This window comes from Alternaria infectoria (assembly GCF_024043175.1).
Source record: "Alternaria infectoria strain BMP 0036 chromosome Unknown scaffold_18, whole genome shotgun sequence".
Taxonomy (NCBI): domain Eukaryota; kingdom Fungi; phylum Ascomycota; class Dothideomycetes; order Pleosporales; family Pleosporaceae; genus Alternaria; species Alternaria infectoria.
This window is the reverse complement of record NW_026250707.1, coordinates 1-20,630: the sequence shown is the minus strand read 5'-3', so window position 1 is coordinate 20,630 and position 20,630 is coordinate 1. Positions and strand designations below refer to the sequence as shown.

Here is a 20,630-nt window from a genome sequence, read left to right as displayed (position 1 = left end):
TGCAGGATGCCCCGCCCTTTCTAGGTCTATCCGCACCCAAAAGCACCTCCAGAGCGGCTTGCCTCCTAAGCTTCGACAAACGCTTTCACTTTGCGCATTGCCCAAGTATACGTCCGCGTGTGACCATGCATTCCCGTCGTCGTCTACTGCTAACCCTGGGGCATACTGTCGAAACAGCTTCGCTGCAACGGCCTTTGCTATCCCCTTTCCTCGATATGCTTCTTCTGTATGTAGCGTAACAAGAGAGCCGTCTAAACCGAGGAATGTCCACGCTACTGCTGTATTTGTCTCTTCTTCAAAAACCCCCACACTCTTTAGTGACATGAGTGTCTTCGTCGTCCTTGGAATAGACGTCCTGGCTTTGACGACATCGATATCCTGCTCGCGCATCTCACCCCACCGTAATCCCTTGGGCAGCTCTCGCGTCTCTGGAAGATCAGAAAGCTTGAACAAGAACTTATTCAGCTCTGCATCAGGGCCTGGAAGCTCGGTGCGCAAGACTCCTGCTTCGCGGAGGATCTCGACCACATCGCGGTGGCATGCACCCAAAGTGACTACTTGGGGCATGAGAAGATGTCGCATATACGTCCCCGGTGATGATTCGTATGCGCCGCACGCTGGTGGGGTTGGATATTCTTTCTCGTGTTGTTTTGCTAGCTCTAAAGCAGGTAGATTATCGGAACGCATTGGTGGAGTAACAAGTGTAGCCATATATTCGAGTAATGCCAATACCGCCTTCTTGCTCTCTTGACGAAACTCCGGGGTTGCATTCGAGTGATGCGGCTGTTCTGCGCTACTAAAGATCCACAGTTCGGTCTCTGGGCGCATTGAGCGATCGAGGTAGGCTGCTGCCCAGCATTCTGGTATTTCAGTGGCCGACGGAGGGAATGTGGCGAGTATGTGAGCGTGCTCTGTTCGGTTTGGGTGTTGGATTCTGTAGACCAGGTTGACACTGTAGGGTAGGGCGGTTTTCAGGGCCCGCCGTAGGATGGGGGATGAGGCGGGGTGCTCGTGGACTTGCATCTTCGGCTTTTTCAGCAGGAAGGGATGAGATGGTACTGTCGCAAGCGAGGATCACAGCTGAGATGGTAAGAGAGTCAAATATCTTTTGGGTGGGCTTTATTATGACGAAGTCGTCGTGTTATGTACCTTCCCTGTTGGGAATGATGGATGACTAAGATCTGGCTCTTCAACGCGAAGCTTCTCAAGCTTCACCAAGCTTCTTCCGTTCATATCCTACACCAGACCCATGTCAACATGCCAGCTGTGAGCATGATGTCTGCAATCCGTCACTCCAATCCGACCAAAATAGGTCGCAACGCTCAAAGCTTAAAGGGAAAATAGGTGTAAAAATCAAAAAGATAGTACTCGCGAATGTGACAAACCTTCCTGATATAAATCCTCAATATGACCTCGGAGCCGACTAGCGCCTCCAGGTCCTGCTTCGTCTTCTTCGCCAATTTGCGTACCTTGTCAAGCCCACCTGCGTTGTACCGGTCATACCCGCAAATCAGCTCCAGATAATCGAGACCTGGGAAGAACTCCAGTCCGTTGGCCAGACCTTTCTTTAATCCACAGTTAAAGCCCCAATCCTCTTCAACATGAAGACGCACTTTCCGCACGACAGCGAGCCGGGATGCCAGCGAGCGGAGCCAGGTCTGTCGCCCGAGTCGTTCGTCGTACCTGAATGTGTTGAGGCTGAAGGGGAGATAGCGGGTTTCTTCGTAGATCTGGCGGCTTACGAAAAGTAAGGAGAATGTATGTGTTTGTTTACCCGGATGGCGCGTGCGGTCGTTTTCGATACCGGGGCCGTATACATCGTTGTCGGGATGAACGGGGCGGATGTGCGTGACGCAGGGTCGGGGGGTCTGGTGGTATTTTGAAGGTGTACGGTCTTTGAGGTGGATTGATCGGTGGCCGAATAGGATGTCGTATACGCGATTTCTGAGTTCGGCGGGGAGATGGAGGAAGGGGGAGGTTTGTTGGTTTTGTGTTGTTCTACGATGTATTAGTGGATACTGTCGGTGTAATTTGTGTCTGTTTCTCTATTCGAGTCGAGGATTATTCTCGAGGCTTCACCTACATCTCCAGCGTCTCGTCGCGGGGTGTGGTGTCCAGCAATCCATCGTCTAGTAGGCGTACCGAGTTGTCGGTATCTTTTTCAGGGTTGCGGTATGTGTTTCCAATGTCGGATTCATCGAAAAGCTTTCTAATGTGCTTCAGGGCATTCATGGTCGAGATTGAAGATCACCGGGGAATACGATCTGGTTGAGTAGTTCAGTCGGGACTGGTGTAGTCGTTCAAGGGTATTAGAACCACTGCAAGAGACAGTGGCTGAAGATCTTTACCGTGGAAGCAGTGGCAGTAATTTTCCGCACCACGCAATCACATTCTCATATAACGGCGCAGATATATGCTGCCTATGAGTTCCTGACAGCTGCACGGCCACTCACAGCCACAATGTGGGTTACGTTCATTGATTCAGGTCAAGGGTTCCATTAGACATGCAGGGTCAGGCAGTGGCTTTGAAGAAGAGAGAAAAACGGTGCACATCGCCGAAAGGAACCGCAGTAAGTTATTTATTCAGCATTGCGTACCAATGGTGCATGTCACACCGCGTTCGATTCGTAATTTGATCCCGAATTCTTCGTCTAGTATTCGCGATTTTGGAAGTACTGTTCCAGGCGGTAATATTTGGTACCTTCTGTTCCTGTTGCTTTCTCGAGCTCTGCCATGCATGCTTCTTTCTGATAGACTTCCAGATTAGGCCATCCATGTTTGTGATATATGGACTGTAAAAACTCTGCGAAACCTTCAGGGATTCGGTCGTGGTCAGTGTATCGCTTCGTCCAGATTTGAACGACGCGATTACTGCTATGTGGGATGAAGTTCAGCTTGATATAGTGGTTCTTCAACATGGCGAAGAAGTGGCGGACCGGCCAGCAGGGTCCCCACTCCACGTCCATCGCGTCATCGTCATCATCATCGTCGTCCTCGAAATCAACAGACCCATCGTTCTCGTCGTCACTACCGTCGTCGGATGTCGGAGGCGTTTCGTTTTCGCTGTTGTCGTCTGAAGCTTCGACATCATCCTCTTCCTCCTGTAAAACAACGACGCTTTTATCTGGTTCCTCCTTTACTTCCCCCTCCAAAGGATACACCAGACGTGATGGCTGAGGATCGCACGCCTTGATAATCTCCTCCGGGCAGTCCATCCAATATACCAGCCCAGTTCTGACGTCCAACAGCATCACATATTCGCTGATGTTGAGAGCATACGTAAGACCGATGCAGTATTTGGGAATTATGCCGCCGAATTGGTCTTCATGGCTCTCCGTCTCGATTAGTAGATCTTCTCTCTCTGCGTCCTCCTGCTCCTTCAGCTCGTCCACTGCCTTCGTCCAGGCGTGGAACCGGGTGCCTGGCAAACAGTGTGGCCGTGCTTTGTAAGGCTGGTGATCAGGAAATGGCAGATGGCGTAGTAGATTGATGATTTCTGGATCCTTGCCTAGACGATCCGCGACTTCGGGAGTCATGTTGGGCCAACCGCCGGGAGGTGGGTAGATGATGGACGAGGGCACGTCCATGAACATCTTTCCCAAGAAGTCGTAGAAGTCGCGGACCGCAGCGATACACTCATCGCGTGAGTAGATTGGCTCCATCGCGGCGGATGAGTTTCGGGTGATAGTCGTTGAGTTAGTTGACAAGAGAGGGCTGACAATCATCTGCATTCAGCCGTGCCGCCATTTATGCGGTTGCCAAGCGAATTAACCCATCATAGGCGGACGTAAGCCCCACGAAATTAACGCACCAGCCAGTACCCGTTCTAGAACCTGACAGTTGTCTTGATTTGGCATGACCGAGGATGCGTATTTCAAATCGCCTAGCCACTATACAAGTTCGACGGACCAGGCCGCTCATGAAGCATTCGGCTGTTCGCCATCTTGCATTGTTCGTTACGCCTGCTTCAATAAAGCTTGTTCAAGCTCCGCCATATGTGATCATTGCGCAGAAGTAATGAATTCCACACCCAGATACGGAACCACATTGTCATCGAATGGTATTGCGCACAACACTCAAGAAAAGGAAGCGAGTTCTGAAGGTTTTGCGCGTACTGAAAGCTTCACCATCACAGTAATACACTACGCCTTTCCTATCTTAAGTAGCATCCTCAGCCGACTGCTCAATAGCCTGTCGCCAGACAGTACGCATATCCACTCCACAGCCCGCCACAATTTTTGCCAACGGAAGGGTTCAGTGAATAAAAGTCATCCAGAGCAATTCCTCCCGCCTTCGCCATGTCGGCGCAAAACACTCCAGTCTTCTGCAACACCCATTTCACGCAGTTGTAGGGCACGCCTTCCTGGATAGGACCAGGAGCAGCAGGCCAGACACCAGGACAGTCATACTGCCCTTTGGAGGGGTTCCAACGGCAAGGCTTTGGAGGACCAGTTGGTGTTGGAATAGCTGGTGCTTGAACTGTGGTAGTGGTCACCGAAGGTGGAGCTGTCGGTGTGCCAGGCACACCAACACAGACAAAGTAACCTGGCCAGAGAGCGCCGCAGCCTATGATGGGTCAGTATGGCTTGATGTGGCTATACAGAAGATTGGCTTACCTGTGCCGACCGCAGGATTCCACTGGTAGCTTTTCGTTCAGAGTCAGAAGGCGCATGTAGATGAAATTTCTATTGTTGACCTACAATTGAGCTAAAGTGAAGGTTTTGTAGGCATCGATAATCTTCTGACAGTTATCGCCGCCGCTGACCAAGTACCATTTTTGGCCTGAGCAGTCATTTCGTCAGCACCGATGTATGGAAGACTTGTCCAGATTTGTCAGACTCACAGTTCGCAGCAATCCCTTCTTGTACGGGAGATGGAGCAGCAGGCCCACCGGGAGGAGCGACGCTGGTGGTCGTCATCAAGGTGGTACTCGAAGGTTTTGTAATAACAGGGGCTGATGTGGGCACAGGAGCTGGTGTGGCCGAGGGGGCTGAGGTGACCGCGGGGGCTGATGGTAATGCGCCCTCCCATTCAATGCAGTACTCCTTGCCTGGCTCAAGCTTTGCGCAGTCGACCCCAGGGTTCATGGTCTGAAAGATCCCTGCGGCCAGGGCCCAGTCGCGCGACATGGTGGCGCAGGTATCACCATCGATGGCTGGCCACGTGAAGGTGCATGCTCGACGGTGAAGACGGCGAGCATCAGCAACTGAGGATGCGAGTGCTAGAGCATGCAAGAGAACGAATGAGAACAAGGGTCCCAGCATCTTCAATGAAGTATAGAGATAGCGCGAACAGATGAGCCTAGAGTAACAGAAGCTGGACAGCACCCCGAGATCGTGCAGATCAGCTTGGGATTTATAACAACTGGAGAGCAGTAAGAAGCGCAGCCAGCATTATAAATCCTTTGGCTCTTGTAATTCGATGGTCTTACGATGCTTGCTGTTCTCCAACGTCGACGCTAGCTCACGAAAGACGCGAGAGCTTTTACGAGCCACCCCAAATTCTTCCGGCGGTCCAGATCCAAAACCTCAATGCTAAAGATCTGTGCGATCCTCCATGTGAATGACATCCCATATATTGGTGGCGCTCTATCGCGTCGACAGATTATTTTCGGTCGTGTCTTCAATATCGGCAGTCACAGCTGAAGATGTACTAGACAACTAACAATGCTCGAAGCTGGCGATAGTCCGCATCGAGTAGTCAGGTCAGGCCAACATTTATCCTGCATGCAAGAGCCATGCAAAACGGGAAAACGAAGTCTCAATGCCGCCGGTGAAATGTGTTGTTGCTTAATCTTTCCAGACGTAACGGGAAGGTGGGGTGTAATCGTCTGCAGCTCATTTGCGTAGATTGTGAAATACTGTGCTCTTTCGCCGGGGCGTTGACGGTCCTACTCAGGTAGATGTCGCGGATGTCGTTAGGCGATGTTGGCTTTGGCTCCGCCTTGCGGGTCTTACCGAAGCCTTGCCAAGACGCTTTTTGCCTAACGAGCTCAGGAGTAATCGATGATTGGTGTGAAAAGCATCAGGCGTGCTGCCAAGTCGGAGCTAGGTACTTGAAATGATCAAGACAGAACACAAACTAATATCGGCGCTTCGCAGCGAAGATCTTGATTTGCATCCTGCGAATACCTATTACACGAACTGGCTACCATCCTCAGGTGTGCATGATTGAAGAAAGCTCTTGCTTGCGGTGCCCTGCTGCCGATCCAGAAATCTCCTGGCAACACCATACAATAGCTGGTGTTCTATCGAGATTCCCAACATCCCCGAACGTGGACCGGGTTGCGCAATCAATAACCTGGTTATATCGCTCACACTCTCCACTCCGGCGCCTAAGTGTTCAGACATCCCTCGGTACGGCACGGCACGCATGCTGAACGCCCACTTGATATGCATGAAGTTTATCATAGCCTTAGACCAAGCCACAATGCTGTCATAGCCGCGTCAAGCACCCTGTCGATTTCTTCTACCTACACCAATAGCTACGCGTCTATACGTCCCACTTTCAGCCGTGTCCCTTAAAGGAATGGTCTAGACACCCAATGCCGAGATCTCCTGGAGTGAGGTACAGTACCGGCTGACACATGTCAAACCTTCTCACTGTCGCATGCAGCGAGAGCTAAGGTTCCGTTGAGATAAATCTCGGCACCAGGAAATCGGTCTTTTGTCTGCTTCCAGGTATTCGGACAATCATACTGCAGTTCGGCCAGTCTGGAGCTGTGCGCATACGACCAAGACGATGCCACACTACGGTACGATTCATAGGCCGGCAAATATGCACTAGGAATGGCGGTAGAGACTCTGAAAGACAATAGTCAGTAATGTTCTCGTCGTGTTGAGAGCTAGAGTTTTCGCCATCGTTTAAAGGTATTTACTTACTGTAAAACGTCAGCAAAGTCAACAAATGATCATCGAGATTGTGAGGTAGGAATTGCGCGTGTCACTGCCAGATGAGGATGTCTCATGCAAGGGGAAACGTACCGCGCACCAGCTTGCTGTTGCCATCGATGCGCACGCTGGGAACGATGTGAACGGCTTTGGTAGCTTGTCTTCGCACTCCTGGTAGATTTTGTCGGAATGATCGTAATAGATGTCAAGCAAGCGACCGGTCGGCATTGGTGGGTGAAGATAGTCGGACATATTGTGCGTTATGCAGTCCCACGAATCTGGCTCTGGTGTATGTGAAGCCATAGACTCCGTTGCAATCGAAGCAGGACTAGCACTAGTTGAGATCGTAGAGACTCCCACGGAACTTGTGAGCTGGGCCACCGCAGTGACTGCAGCGGCAAGAAACAAAAGGTAGGCTTGATCACGCATTGTGCTCAGATACCGAATAGTGAGGGAAAAGATGATGAACTTCGATGAGGGCCTGAGACGGCATGCACAAGATGCGATGGAGAAATCAATATGTAGATAGTCCCCTATGTATCGCCAGTGGCACCCAAAGTAATTTCGTTATTCTGCTAGATCTGTACCCGCTACCGAGCTTCTTGGAGACTATCAAGATGCGGCTAGGTTGAGGGCGGTGCGATAGTTTTGCGCAGCCAAGAAGCCCAGACGTGGCAGTGTTCAAGGGTATTAACCCTGCTCGGTACTATGCAAGTACCCAAGCCGCCTTCGAATCCTTCAACAATCCTGAAAGAATGAAAGCTTGGGTCTAGACGTGAGAGAGAATGACTGAGTAGAGTGACGATACCAATTTGAAAGCAGAATGATTGATTATCGCAAGCTGCTGATAGACGTGTGGGCGGCTATCCCGTACGTTGAGCGAATTGACTTTGGCGACCAACGCTGTCTAGAGGCACGGTTTCATCGTTCAGCTTCCTGTTTGAGCCACTTTACAGCCAGGTCTCCGAATCATAGTCCTAATCCTAGCATTCTGCCTATGCGGCATCTTGTCTCGGATGAATGATGTTGAAGTGTGGGTCAAGGTCGATCACGCCTGAATTTCATAGCAAAGGCTCAAGGCATGTCCCGCGTCACAGTCTGTAGCAATTCAATCGAACCAGTCTGGCAAAACAATCTCTATTCTATTCAGCAAACCTCTGGCAAACATGCGACAAGCAATTTTGCTCTCAGTCCTACTGGGAGGCAGATTCGTTCGATCAGCCATCGACATTGACGGCAATCAGGTCGTTGATCCGATTGCAGAAGACGACCCGTCGCCCATATCGGACATCAACACTTATTATCCACAACAACATGACTGTCCACTCCCATGTACGGATTACGCAAACATTCACAGCTGGGTCACCTACTTCTCTGTAGATCGTCTTCGTCGCTGCTTAAAGCCCATGTGAGATGCACGCATTTTCAGGAACATTTGTGGAGAGAAACTGATCTCGACAGGCTGCTGCAATTGTCCGTCTCACAATCTTTGAATGATTCGGACGCCACCACCCTCATCCGCAGCTGCACCCTCGGTGAGGGCGGAATCTCCGTGCCTGAGAATTTGGCTACCGTGGAAAACCCAAAGACGACGAATGCCCTTGCTATCTCCAAGCGGGAGACCGAAGCGACTTGCGTAGCTTCTGGCGTTGAGACATCACACAAAGTGCAACTTTTTGCCAGTGGTACCGAGCAAGAACAAGAAGACAATGGCCGTGCGTCCACTCTGATCAAGGGCATGCAAGACTTCTTCAGCACACGCGAGAACTGTGATGAACAATTTGTGTTCGGCTACTACAATGAAACAGTCGCAGGAGTCTACATTGGCGATGGCCTTGGGAAAGACACTATTCAGTCTTCTTTGACGAGTCTTACCGACCGTTACGCACCTGGAACATTCCCGGGTCATGTTGCAGCTCAGGCCTGTCATTCGGACGCAACACATCCTGGTAACATCTTTGGTATTACCATCGAAAACTCTCGCGATCTCGCATCTGTTCAAGAGACTACTATTCAATGGAGTAAAGGTCATTGCTTCTACAAACATGGCGTTTCCTCAACCGGTGACTTGCCTGGCGCCAGAGTCCTACAGATTGCATTGCGAGAGAACAGCACTCTACCCTCGAACGCAACTCATTCTCGCGCTGCACGCCAGCTATCACAGAATTCTACTTTTGGAACTCAATCATTCTATGGACGATACCCAACCCGACTGGACAAGCGTGCGACCTGTAGCTACATAACGGTTGCAGCTGGGGACAACTGCCCAGCCCTTGTCAAGCGATGCGGTATCGCCAACACAGACTTTGTCAAGTACAACCCAAGATCAGGGCTGTGCGCAGCGGGGACCTTGAAGCAGGGCGATTTTGTCTGTTGCTCAGCTGGCGATCTACCTTCAGCCATGCCCGTGGCCCCCATGCCAGGCTCTGATGGGGTTTGTGCGACTCATCTCATCCAGAACGGAGATACATGTACAACACTAGCCACCAAATACGGAGTCACGGTCGACGACATTGAGAAATGGAACAAGAAGAAGACCTGGGCATGGACGAAATGCGAAGACATGCTTCTTGGGTACAACATGTGTGTCTCGGATGGCTTTGCACCCATGCCACCTCCTGCGCAAGGAGTAAGTAACCGATCCAATTTGCACCAAACATTTCCAAGGTTGTGGACTTTTTGGCTAGTTCACATGCTAATGAAAGAGCAGGCCGAATGCGGACCTCTCGTACCCGGTACACCAGCACTGACAGATCGTAGCATATCGCTAGCAGATCTCAATCCTTGTCCGCTCAAGGCGTGTTGTAGCAACTGGGGTTATTGTGGCGTTTTCGAAGGTCACTGTGCTATCCACGCACCACCTGACTCTTCTCCCGGCACCAAATTGAAGGAATTCCAGAACTCATGTGTTTCCAATTGCGACAACGAGATCAAGAAGAATTCGGTAAGTAGTAGGACAAAGCTTTACAGCTTTCCAACTCTAACGTTTCTTTAGGCTGCGCCAACCAAATACGAACGAATTGGCTATTATGAGTCATGGAACATGAATCGCGACTGCCTTTGGCTCAGATCCGAGGACGCAAACACGGACGGAACGTACACGCACATCCACTGGAGTTTCGCCGACATCGATCCTACAACCTTCAAAGTCATAATCAGAGACGAGCACAAACAATGGGACGGGTTTATGAAGCTGAAGAACGTCAAGCGCATCGTCTCCTTTGGTGGTTGGGCTTATTCGACCGAAGAACCAGGCGCCTCTATCCTTCGTAGAGCGATTATCGATAACCGCAACCTCTTCGCCACAAATCTCGCGCAGTTCGCCCAAGACGAAGGTATCGAAGGCATTGATATCGATTGGGAATATCCAGGTGTAAGGCAATCCCCAAGTCACTCTTCGTCTACTGGTCAACTAACGTGATCCAGGCTCCGGATATTGCAGTTGGTGGCTCAATCATCAGCCAGAAGACTGACGGTATTGAGTACCTCAAGTTCCTCACCGTTTTGAAGCAGAAAATGGGAACAAAGCTCGTTTCTATCGCTGCGCCGGCATCCTACTGGTATCTAAAAGCCTTCCCCATCGACCGGATCGCGTCTGTTATCGACTATATTGTTTACATGACGTAAGTGTGATAAAAACGACATTGTTGGAAACACAGCTGACGTGATATCCTTACCGAAGATATGATCTTCATGGCCGTGAGTGCTCTGCATATGCCCAACCGGTGGCACTCTTGTACAGACTTATTGACGAGTACAGAATGGGATTACGGCAACCCCAACTCCTTTGACTCTTGCGACTCTGGCAAGTGCATCAGGAGCCATGGTAAGCCGACAAATCGGTCAAAACCAACAGTGCGGCGTGCTGATTGACCGACCACAGTGAATCTTACAGAAACCGACAATGCCCTCGCCATGAGTAAGATCAAACACCACCATAGGAAGATGTTAGACTGATTTGAACTGCTAGTTACCAAAGCTGGTGTACCCAACAACAAGATTTTTGTGGGCGAATCTAGCTATGGAAGATCATTCCGCATGGCAAAGCCTGGATGCTGGAGCTCAATGTGTGAGTTTACCGGGACACGGACTCTCTCCGACGCAACTCCAGGCCGATGCACCAACACCAGTGGCTATCTCGCGCAAGCAGAGATTAACGAGTTGATGTCACGCGGAGGTGTCAGAAGGCTTTATGACCCGAGCTCAAACACCAATGTGATCATCTGGGACGGTATGTGATCCCCTGTGACTTGAACATATTCCCACGTATCGAGGTTTCTTCGGCTAACACACATATCATTTCCAGGCAATTACGTCTCTTTCTTGGATGAGAGTTCCAAACTATCTCGACGAGAACGCTGGAGAAATCTCAACTTTGCTGGTACCATCGACTGGGCTGTCGACTTGCAGGCGTTCTCGAATGCCGACATGGAGATTCCCGAGCGACCTTCATCTGGACAAGGTTGTGTATCAGGGTTAGATCTTACCCTCAACACTTGGGATTTGTGCGAGTTCACTTGCACGTACGGGTTCTGCCCTGAGACACTATGTGAATGTAGAGCGCAAGGCGACTTGTTACCCCTGCCTCGTGATCAGGGCGAGGCTGACATCGAAGCCTGGAGTCCTGCAGATGTCGACATCACTCGGCTTTGCAAGTTTGCTTGCAAGTATGGCTACTGCCCGGACGATGTTTGCCCCGCTGTCGTCAATGACGACGAAGTAGACGATAGCGGTGCCATCATCGAACAAACAGAGAGCACCAGTCCGACTAAGCGCGACGTATACGCCAAAGCATGCACAGTATGGAAGGGCTTGTCACCATACGATAACAGTGTTGCAGAATGCAAGAAGGTCTGCCAACCGTGAGTCTCTTCTTAGCAACTGCTGAAAGCCTATGCTAATTACCTTATTCAATTTGACAGGCAGCTTGATGCGGCTGCAGCGGCTGGGAGAACCTCAAACTACGGTTGTCAAGCTAACGTTGATGTCGGTACTGGCGGCATCACATGGAATAGGGTACCCAATGGGTACATTACCACGGGCACATGCCTTTGTGACAACTGGTTGATGAACGAGATAGCGGATACAGTGCTTGAAGCAATGCCTATGATCGCACAGGTTGGTATCCCCTCTTCCCTCAATATAGCCTTCGGTGATACTGATCAAAGCTACACAGATAAGCTGCTACGTACTTATGTCTTCTTTGAAGTTTGTACTCGATGTTGGAGCTCAGTTTGTTCCTGTCGTTGGACAAGCCTTGGACATTGGTCTAGATATGGCTACAACAGCCGCTCAAATGGCTGCATATCTGTACCCCGAAGAAGAAGATCCCGAAGGCGCGTTTTCGTGGTGGTTATCGCCCTGTGGAGGAACCGATCTGGTTCCTGAGGACATCAAGACATTGTTCGACACACTCAGCACAGTGGCTGATGGGGTCTCAAGTTTTAAGAAGCCAAAGAATCTGAACAAGGGCAGCGGTAAGAAAGGCGACGACGGGGTAGGTAAACCAAATATCTAACGCATACACATCGAAAACTGACATATCTCGCAGAACCCCCCGGAAAGTGACAGGACGAAGCCCAGATCTACAAACAACCAACCCACGCAAGCCAGATGTGTTATCAGGCCTAATCAGGACTCGAAAGCATGGGGCAAAGGCCACGTTTGGCAGAAGCAAGAGTGCAAAAACGGTCAGACTCACATAACGCAATACGTCGTTAGTAAGTACGCTGATCTATCTCGGAGTTGAATTGTTGCTGATCGATGTTTTCTTTCTCGCTCCAGCTTCTCTCGTGTATGCCAAAAACGCTCCGACAACCACGATTTCAAAAGAGTGCAGCAAGTCTTGGGAACAGGCTTGCTACCACTACAGCTCGGCTATAGATGTGAACCCAGCCTGGGCTACGCAACCTTGCCATGCTCAAGCTGCATCCACTGCTTGGAGAGGTAAGTCTCCATATGCTTCTCATACGTTCTTTTGCTGACTGAAGTGCTCTTTGACAGCTGAAGACAAAGACCTGGTCGCAACTTCTACCTGGTCTGCCGAGCACAGGGGGGACGGCTGGACACACAGCACATATCGACTTGAACAGGACTGCCACAGGGACGAATATCCTCCAGCGTAAGTACATCCAGACATCTGGTACACTCAGGTCTTCAGGAAGGGAAGCTTATCGTTTCAATTAGGTATTTTATGTACCCTGGCAACCCCATTATGGTCAACGGAGGCAAACAGCCGGATGGTCAGCTTATGAGATGGCTCAGAGGTACTATGGCACCCTCCTCCTCACAAGCTCTACTAACTTTTCTTAAGGCAAGTGGAACGTCCAAGCAGCGAACATGTGGAAAGGCGTATGTTTCTTGCCCCCGTTGCGAGACTGGACCGAAAAGGACTACCTGGATGCGGAGAAAAAAGACCTTGCCAAACTGCAGGTACTCTCATCCAAGTCGTTGGGCAGAAACAACCACATCACGAGGCACTATACCACTATCCAATTTTCCGGCACCGCCCAGAAGATTCCCGAATTTACTGTCACCAAGTGGCCGACGCCACCAGCGGGCTCAGAAAAGGGGCTCTTGACAAACCAATGCTGGCCAAAGGACATCGCGCCTCTCGATCCTGGCTTTGTGCTCCTGGCAGTGGATCCGTACTACGTCGGCAAAGCTATACCTTACAAGTATGACCAGGAAATGGTCAAAGGGAGCAACGGTGGCCCTTAGATAGCGTTCCGCATGCTACTGTAATCTGCAACAGTTGGCTCGTATTATGAGACTAGCTAGGCAAATATAATCTAGATTACGGTATACTTCGAGAACATAGTATCGTTGTTCAACCTGCTTGCTTCATACGAAGGCCTTGGTTCTAGCAATACAGCCTAAATTTTGGAAGAGCAGAGAAAGGCAGGAAGAAAGAACGAAGCCTGCTACTTTTATATGTTGCCGTGAGGTTTTCACAGCACCATGTCTTATTTAGATAGTTTTGAGACAGCAAAAGCACAACGCTTGACGCATGACGAAAAGGATTCAAACTTTGGTTTGAAGCGGACAGGGAAGGCACCGTTCTGGAGTCGGAAGCAGAGGCGCAAAGACGCACATGGCCCAACCTGCGGAAAGCTTTGGAAAAACACATGGATCTCCCCGGGTATATTTTTGGAAGTAAAGCCCCAGCGAAGGTAGTTGGAAGGAGGAAGCTCCAGACCAACAGCCGTAGATTTTACACCATCGCTAGGCTCAGGAACTCGAGCCAGACAGCATGAAATGCTGGTGCGGTAGTTTCTGACGAAAGGACGGCAAACACATGGCATCCTTTTACGTATCTTTCTGGCCAGAAGGACGAACATGCTGGGTTCGGTTGCCCGTTTCGAGAAGACGAGCAAAGCCAACATGCATCTTACTAACGTCTTTTTAGAACGCACCCAGAACAAAGGCATGGGTAAAAGCCGGCACAGTTCTGTGACATAGCCGGGGTATATCTTCATTTCGGGAAAGGAGGAACAGGCCATTGCAAACAGCATTCAAAGTTTTGGTAACTCTCAGCAGGCAACTCGACAAGACATAAAGCGAATCGGTATATTTTTGGAGTTTCGCTGCACAAGTGCAGCCATGAACATATCTTCCAGGTTATTTTGGACTTTTCGAGGAATGGACCGACACAGTCATAGGAAGCTCTCGCGTTGGGTTTGAATCGAAAGGAAGGCGCGGCCAGCAGCGCACACATGTAGAACTCTTGTTTTCGTTTTGAGAGCAGAGTCATGCCCTGCCAATGGTGTCTTTTTGGGAGAAGAAGAGTTTTTGGTAGTTGTTGAAAGAAGTGAGGCAAGATGCGAGACAAAGAGCGATTTATATAGGGCAAAGCCGCTAACGCGCGGTCCCAACATGCCACAAAAACGAAGGATATACGGAGCGATGATAGTGATGACGAAGTAATGATGATGGTCATTATCATAGGATATCTTCCAATCTACGTACCCAATTGCGAAGTCGCAGCTCATAGCTCATCTCTCTTTCTCCTTTGTCCACTGCCCTCCTGTGCTGGTGTCTCCTGCGCCTGCGCCTCATCACGCTTCGCACTCTCCACATCTTCCTCCCACATCTTCTTCTTTGGATTCCTCGGCTTATCGCTCTCTTGCAATACAGTCCCGTCGCCTAGTGTGACCGGTCCCTCGTCTTCATCCTTCCTCGGTTGTCTGAACTGAGGGTGATCAGGCACCTCCTCCTGCTGCTGTTGCTGTTGGTTTTGTTCCGCCATCTTGCCTACTTGCTGCGAGTATGAGCCTTGTGGACTAGGATCCTGACCTTGTCCAAGCTTGTATGTACAAAGTGCATGTATCAATTCTAACTATCTACATCTGTTTTTTTGACTCTCTAAAAGGTTGGACAAGGTATCTTCGAATGTTGCGGCCGAGCGTGACTACTGGCGGATTATCATCTAGCAACTTTGTAATATGTAGAGAGTCTTGGAGATAGGTGATAGCTTCAACATAGTATCCACCAGAAGCTGTCATCTTGTCGGAGAGGAAGTTTGGAGAGAGAATGTTATGCAGGTAGAAGACGCAACCCTCGCCGAAGTTCTCCACAAGAATGTTAATTTTGGCTCCGAACTTGCACCAAGCATGCAACTCATCTGCCACCTCTTCTATAGCGAGCTTTTGCATGTCTGAGCTGCTAGCGTACACAGGTTTGATGAGTTCCAGAAGGTGAACCTTCATAAGATGGCCGATCCGGTTGCCGGTACAGTCGGGACGTGCAAGCTTAACGAGATCGTGCCACATGAGCATAAGGAAGAGCCATCGAATGCTGTTAAGACCAAGCTGACGAGAGACGGTCTTGGTGTATTGGTACTGAATGATCATTGCCTCACCGGTCGAGTCTTTGCTGTAGTTTTGGACGTTGTTGACAAGTTCTTTGGAGTAGAAGAATGACTGAGCGTCAGTCTTGTTGGTGTCGAGGTGGGCTTGGACGACGGGTGAAAGCGCTAGCTCTTGGAGGCGCAGGATAGTGACGAAGGGGCTCTTTGCGTTCTTCTTGCCGCCGCCACCTACTCCCTTGTCTCTGGCCGTCTGGCTTGAACTACCATCGCTAGCTTTGCTCTTCTTCCGGGGAAGTTCGCTGATATCGGGGATAAAGGCAGATGCAACCCCCGTTAACACCTTCTTGCAGTCAGGGGGAAGAGACTGGGCAGGGTTCTCCTGCAAAGCCATGATGAACTACAGCGTTAGTATAATGCTGCGTACGATCGCAGTATCTCAACTCCATACCTCGTTATCCCGTAACATTGTCTGAAACCTTTCTAAGGCTTCCAGCCGGTCAGTTGCCATATTGTAAGAAGTAGGTACTCGGAGAGGATAGTCGTTGATAACAGATGTGTGCATACTGGTAAAATAGAAGCAGACCGCCTGGAACGGCAGCTATGTACTCCGCAATAACGTTACAATAATTGTCTAACACGGATATAATACATGTACTAAGACGTCTCGGTCATGTGTTGCATTGTCTTCATCTGAGACAATCGGGGGAGTGTCTTCCTATATGGTTCACCTAATTCAGCTTGACCGCTTACATATATAAGTCTGAAGACTGCGTTCCTGCATACCACAAGCCATTCTGATCTCATCAAAACTTGGAAACTTTTTGTCTGCGCCATCATTGCAACAACAATAGAAAGCGACACCAACGCCTCAACCTCGAAACTATGAGCGCTCCACCTACATCACCCGATCCCCACGACCACCCTCCACAGGATATATCGGAATCATCCTCGACAGCGGTTGAAGTCGGCAACGTGCCACTCGATCTCGAAACGATGAGTTCGCCATCAACACCCGATCCCAACGACCAACCCCACCAGGGCACATCTGAACCGTCCCCCAATACTGTCGCGACCGGTAATGGCGATTCAGGCCAAGAACCTACTAGCAGCGTAGAGTCCTGGCAGGAGATACGCGATCGCATACTTCAACGCTACAGCGACCCTCTTGTCAATCCCTTGAATACTGAAGCTTACGGTGGCGTGGTCCGGTCGATTCTCGGAGAAGCACTAGGTTATGCCGTAGTCTATTTGGCAGCACCGTGGGTTTTTGATGAACTTGTATGTGGCTTGGTCGAGGTGTGTGGCGAAAGGCTTTCTCTTCGCACAATTGCCTGGGTCAAGTTTCTCCGGTACTGGTTGCCGTATCTCATCAAAGCCAAATGTTTGTTCGGTTTCATTCGAAGGCTCTTCCGCGGGTAGGTTTCTGTTATCCCTAGCTGCTACGTAGCCTATGCAATCTAAAAATGTCTTGCTGATGTTGTGCTAGAACTCCTGACTTCCTCGTAATGCCTCTGCATCATGCTTTCGTCACAATGGGTGCGCCTTGCGCCCAGCAAGCACACTCATCTACCGTACGTCGAGGAGAACATGTGTCGCTTGGTCAGTCCTCTTCGGTCGTCGACACAACAAGACAAGAACAACCCGCGCCTATCGAGGTCGAAGTCTCCATGGTACAAACGCGCGACCCCCATACTGCGGATTCGGCACTGCGGCTAGCATCACTCACAGACGTGTCAGAGTATGATGTGGATGAGCCGCCCTTTCTGGCTGCGAGATACCATGAACGCCAGACTTCAGGCGGAGTGTCTGAGACAAGGCTTATTGAAGCAACTCATGACTTGGAGGATGCTATTCCGGTTCCCTTCAATGAGTGCATGAATGGCGACCCTGATGTTGCCGACACCATTATATCTCCTGAAGCTGAACAGCGGTTTTCTTCAACGCCTACCCCTGTAGCACTACCCATCACCGTTGAGACGTGCTGGGCTGAGCAAGAATGGTTAGTGCTCTGTGTGCCGCGGGTGACCAACATTCTCTCCACGGCTTCTGATACCCCCGGAAAGGTATTCGACAAGTCACAGAAGCTCGTCACTGCGTCGCAACGCGCTCTGGAGATCTACGAGCTATTTCCTCATGAAGCAAAGAAAGAGGAAGAGGGAGAGCACAGAAACTCGCCAGACCGCTTGCTCACACAGTATGAGTTCCCTCACGTCTTCAGTGCGCAGACGATGAATCTCGACATCTGCCTGTTTATGCAGAAGGCAATCGAGCTTGTTGCAGTTCGCGGAGGCAGATTTGTCATTTTAGCCGATGGCTATTCCGGCACCGGGAAATCCTACACACTCTTCGAGACACGTGACTGCATTGCTCAATGGGCTGGGGACTTACTCTTTCATCAGCTACATCTAGGCCAAGTCTTCTTCGCAGCGACGGAGATAGTACACAGTATTCAGGACGGCGTCGTCAACAAATCGGTAACTTTTCCACCAGCCAAGCTCCGCTCCATTAGCAGCACAAGGCAGGAGTTGTCAGCTTTCAAGAACCGGGTAGTAGCCTACTCGGCTACTTCAGCAGAACATCTTCAAGCTCTTGTAGATTGGACTGTTGCCAGTCGGCAGACATTGCCCACTGCGGTCAACAAGAACTCCTCACGAAGTCACTTGATCTGTCAGATCCTCATCCCAAGGGGAGCCGGCTTTGCGATGCTCACACTGGCGGATCTTGCTGGCGCTGAGGATTCAAGTGTTACCGATCATGGAAGCGTCAGCCAGCTTATCAACCAGGAGCGATCAAAGTTTAATGTCCAGTTGCTTGCCTACGCAAGAGATCCTGCTACGACCGTGTTCCGCACTGGCGAACTCGCGAAAGCTATGCGCACAATGTTCTCTCAACGTGCGCCACTTGATCGCCCAGCTATATTGTACATACCGCACTTGAACCAAGCGCAAAGCACAAAGAGTTGCTCGCGACCGCGTCTTGACATGGCAAGAGACCTCATGAGCGCTCAGACCGCGAGCGAGCCGAGTAAGCCCTGCGAGAGAGCTTGAAGCACCAAGGCTGTGGGTGAAGAGGGGTTCGAACGGCGTTTCGCAGCTGGAGGTAGAGCGGGCTCTCCTTGCAACAGATCTCACGGTCGAATCGCTGTAACAAAAAAAGTGTAGATAGAGTTTTAGATAGCATATACGAGTTGACACAAGACGCAGCAAGCTCAATACTAACGTAACTTTAAGGGCAACCAAAGAGGTAGCCAAATCATTTACCATACTCTATCCGACGAATGCTCCAACAGTGCTAGACATCTACCTAGTGATGGTCTCACCATCATGCCACTGTCTGCGATGGGCCTTGGAGCAGAACCATCTCTCCGTGCTGCGCTCTGGCGTCATGATCCTCCGGCGGCTGCATTTCGTACCATCGCTGGTGATGCCTGGGCAGTGCTGGAAAGCGCTGAGTTTCTTGGCAATGTCTCCCGCCGTCTCCGTCGCCGGCTCAGCATCGTTGCCGCGACTGGGCTCACTGATATCTTCCACGGGAGTAGCTTGAGAAGCCCGGAAGATTCGATCGTTGGCGAGTGTCGCGGTGGCGCTGTTATGAGTTTCTGGAAGCACGAACTCAGCAGATATTGCGGTTTCGTCAAGCTCGGTCGCTGTGAGTTCCTGCACGGGGGTTACCGTGGACACTTTGACGGGATCGGACGGGACCAAGTCAACCGCGTCCTCTAAAGTGGCAGATGCTATCAACAACGGTCCTCTTGTGGCTGAGTTGTTGTCATCGGTGATTCTGTCCACGGCTCGCAACCTCTCGTTGACTAAGAGCTGGTCATAGCCAGGACCAAAGACCCGGAGCTTGATGTAACATGGGAGCAAATCCATCTGCATCCACATGACTTCTTGGGCGAGAAAGAAGTCGCGGACGACGCTCGACGCTGTCCCGCTAGCCATGACACAGGTTTTGGCCAAGTTTGTGACGAGTATCTTTGTGCCTCTCGAAGCAGCAAGTCGTTCCGCACGCTCCAGTACCGCTGCCAGAACGTCCTCGCTAAGATTTAGGCTGTTCGAAAAAGCCAGGGCAACATCCTGGGTGCGGGATGTATTGCGAAAGTACCACACTACACCGTATACGGTGACCGCTCTCAACCAATGTGGGTAAATAGTAGACATTAGTGTGTCGTTGGGAACGAGAATCAGATTTCTGTAGAGACACAAGTTATATTAGCAGCGCTTCCGGGGAAAAATGCCCCAAAGTGGTGTACTTACGTTTAACAATGGGTTTTGTTTAACAGTAGTCGCTGATGCTTGATTTCAGCCAGATACTCCGACTTCTTAAGTCATGACCGCAGGGTTTGCTCCTCGCATATAGAAGATGCTGGTATTGCAAAGCAATCCACTTGGCCGACAATGGGTCGCGAGTCATCCAAGTAGACTAGAACGATCCATTCTGGCAATGAGAGTGCTACGTGGGCCTTGGCTCTCAACTCTGCATCTGGGTATGTTGCGGAGTTGATAAACAAGCTTGTGTTTCGGAGGCCGTAAACTGGCTCAAAGTGTCGCTGCAGTCGTATAGCACTCGCATCGAATTTGCAGTCGCGTCGCGCCCTGCCTGTGGCCAGTATATTAGGGGTTCCGCTGCACTGCCGCGCAAGATACCCAGCGCTTGTATGCTGAGCCCCAGGCGTGTGTCGGTTGCGGCCGCGGTCCTCAGTCTTTGCCTTGCGCTTGTGGGGTGTTGTTGTTGTCGTCAGCCTTGGGATTGGGCTTGAGCGCTGTGCGATGTTTCGAATGTACTGCGCTGAACCATTAGCATGTTGAAGAAAAGAGGAAGAAAAGAGGAAGAAAAGGCCTAGATCCAGCGCCCGCTCCTAGCTGCTGGGGACTATATAGTCCTGCTGCCCGCTGTTTCAAACCGCGGTTTGAAACAGCGGGCAGCAGGAC

General features: G+C 50.6%; 7 protein-coding genes across 7 annotated transcripts; 2 read left to right on the top strand and 5 right to left on the bottom strand.

The window, feature by feature from the left end:
* Nucleotides 1-1,322: 1,322 nt before the first annotated feature.
* Nucleotides 1,323-2,232, bottom strand: J4E92_008625 (uncharacterized protein; the record flags this gene model as incomplete). Its single annotated transcript, XM_051499976.1, has 2 exons — nt 1,323-1,998; nt 2,084-2,232. 2 exons carry the CDS (start codon nt 2,230-2,232, stop codon nt 1,323-1,325), a joined length of 825 nt encoding a protein of 274 aa, XP_051349674.1.
* A 419-nt stretch (nt 2,233-2,651) lies between these two features.
* J4E92_008624 (uncharacterized protein) lies at nt 2,652-3,662 on the bottom strand (the record flags this gene model as incomplete). The annotated part of the gene is made up of 1 exon (XM_051499975.1): nt 2,652-3,662. The coding sequence occupies one exon, from the start codon at nt 3,660-3,662 to the stop codon at nt 2,652-2,654; it is 1,011 nt and encodes a 336-aa protein (XP_051349673.1).
* A 4,394-nt stretch (nt 3,663-8,056) lies between these two features.
* J4E92_008623 (uncharacterized protein) lies at nt 8,057-13,610 on the top strand (the record flags this gene model as incomplete). The annotated part of the gene is made up of 18 exons (XM_051499974.1): nt 8,057-8,163; nt 8,352-8,917; nt 9,374-9,519; nt 9,601-9,834; nt 9,886-10,263; nt 10,317-10,513; nt 10,573-10,589; nt 10,651-10,716; nt 10,774-10,809; nt 10,861-10,959; nt 11,197-11,752; nt 11,813-12,102; nt 12,164-12,387; nt 12,442-12,614; nt 12,763-12,836; nt 12,894-13,011; nt 13,077-13,156; nt 13,204-13,610. The coding sequence occupies 18 exons, from the start codon at nt 8,057-8,059 to the stop codon at nt 13,608-13,610; spliced, it is 3,768 nt and encodes a 1,255-aa protein (XP_051349672.1).
* A 1,267-nt stretch (nt 13,611-14,877) lies between these two features.
* Nucleotides 14,878-15,215, bottom strand: J4E92_008622 (uncharacterized protein; the record flags this gene model as incomplete). The annotated part of the gene is made up of 2 exons (XM_051499973.1): nt 14,878-15,180; nt 15,207-15,215. 2 exons carry the CDS (start codon nt 15,213-15,215, stop codon nt 14,878-14,880), a joined length of 312 nt encoding a protein of 103 aa, XP_051349671.1.
* A 17-nt stretch (nt 15,216-15,232) lies between these two features.
* On the bottom strand, nt 15,233-16,165 carry J4E92_008621 (uncharacterized protein; the record flags this gene model as incomplete). The annotated part of the gene is made up of 2 exons (XM_051499972.1): nt 15,233-16,096; nt 16,148-16,165. 2 exons carry the CDS (start codon nt 16,163-16,165, stop codon nt 15,233-15,235), a joined length of 882 nt encoding a protein of 293 aa, XP_051349670.1.
* A 416-nt stretch (nt 16,166-16,581) lies between these two features.
* J4E92_008620 (uncharacterized protein) lies at nt 16,582-18,746 on the top strand (the record flags this gene model as incomplete). The annotated part of the gene is made up of 2 exons (XM_051499971.1): nt 16,582-17,114; nt 17,186-18,746. The coding sequence occupies 2 exons, from the start codon at nt 16,582-16,584 to the stop codon at nt 18,744-18,746; spliced, it is 2,094 nt and encodes a 697-aa protein (XP_051349669.1).
* A 252-nt stretch (nt 18,747-18,998) lies between these two features.
* J4E92_008619 (uncharacterized protein) lies at nt 18,999-19,640 on the bottom strand (the record flags this gene model as incomplete). Its single annotated transcript, XM_051499970.1, has 1 exon — nt 18,999-19,640. The coding sequence occupies one exon, from the start codon at nt 19,638-19,640 to the stop codon at nt 18,999-19,001; it is 642 nt and encodes a 213-aa protein (XP_051349668.1).
* Between the last annotated feature and the right edge of the window lie 990 nt (nt 19,641-20,630).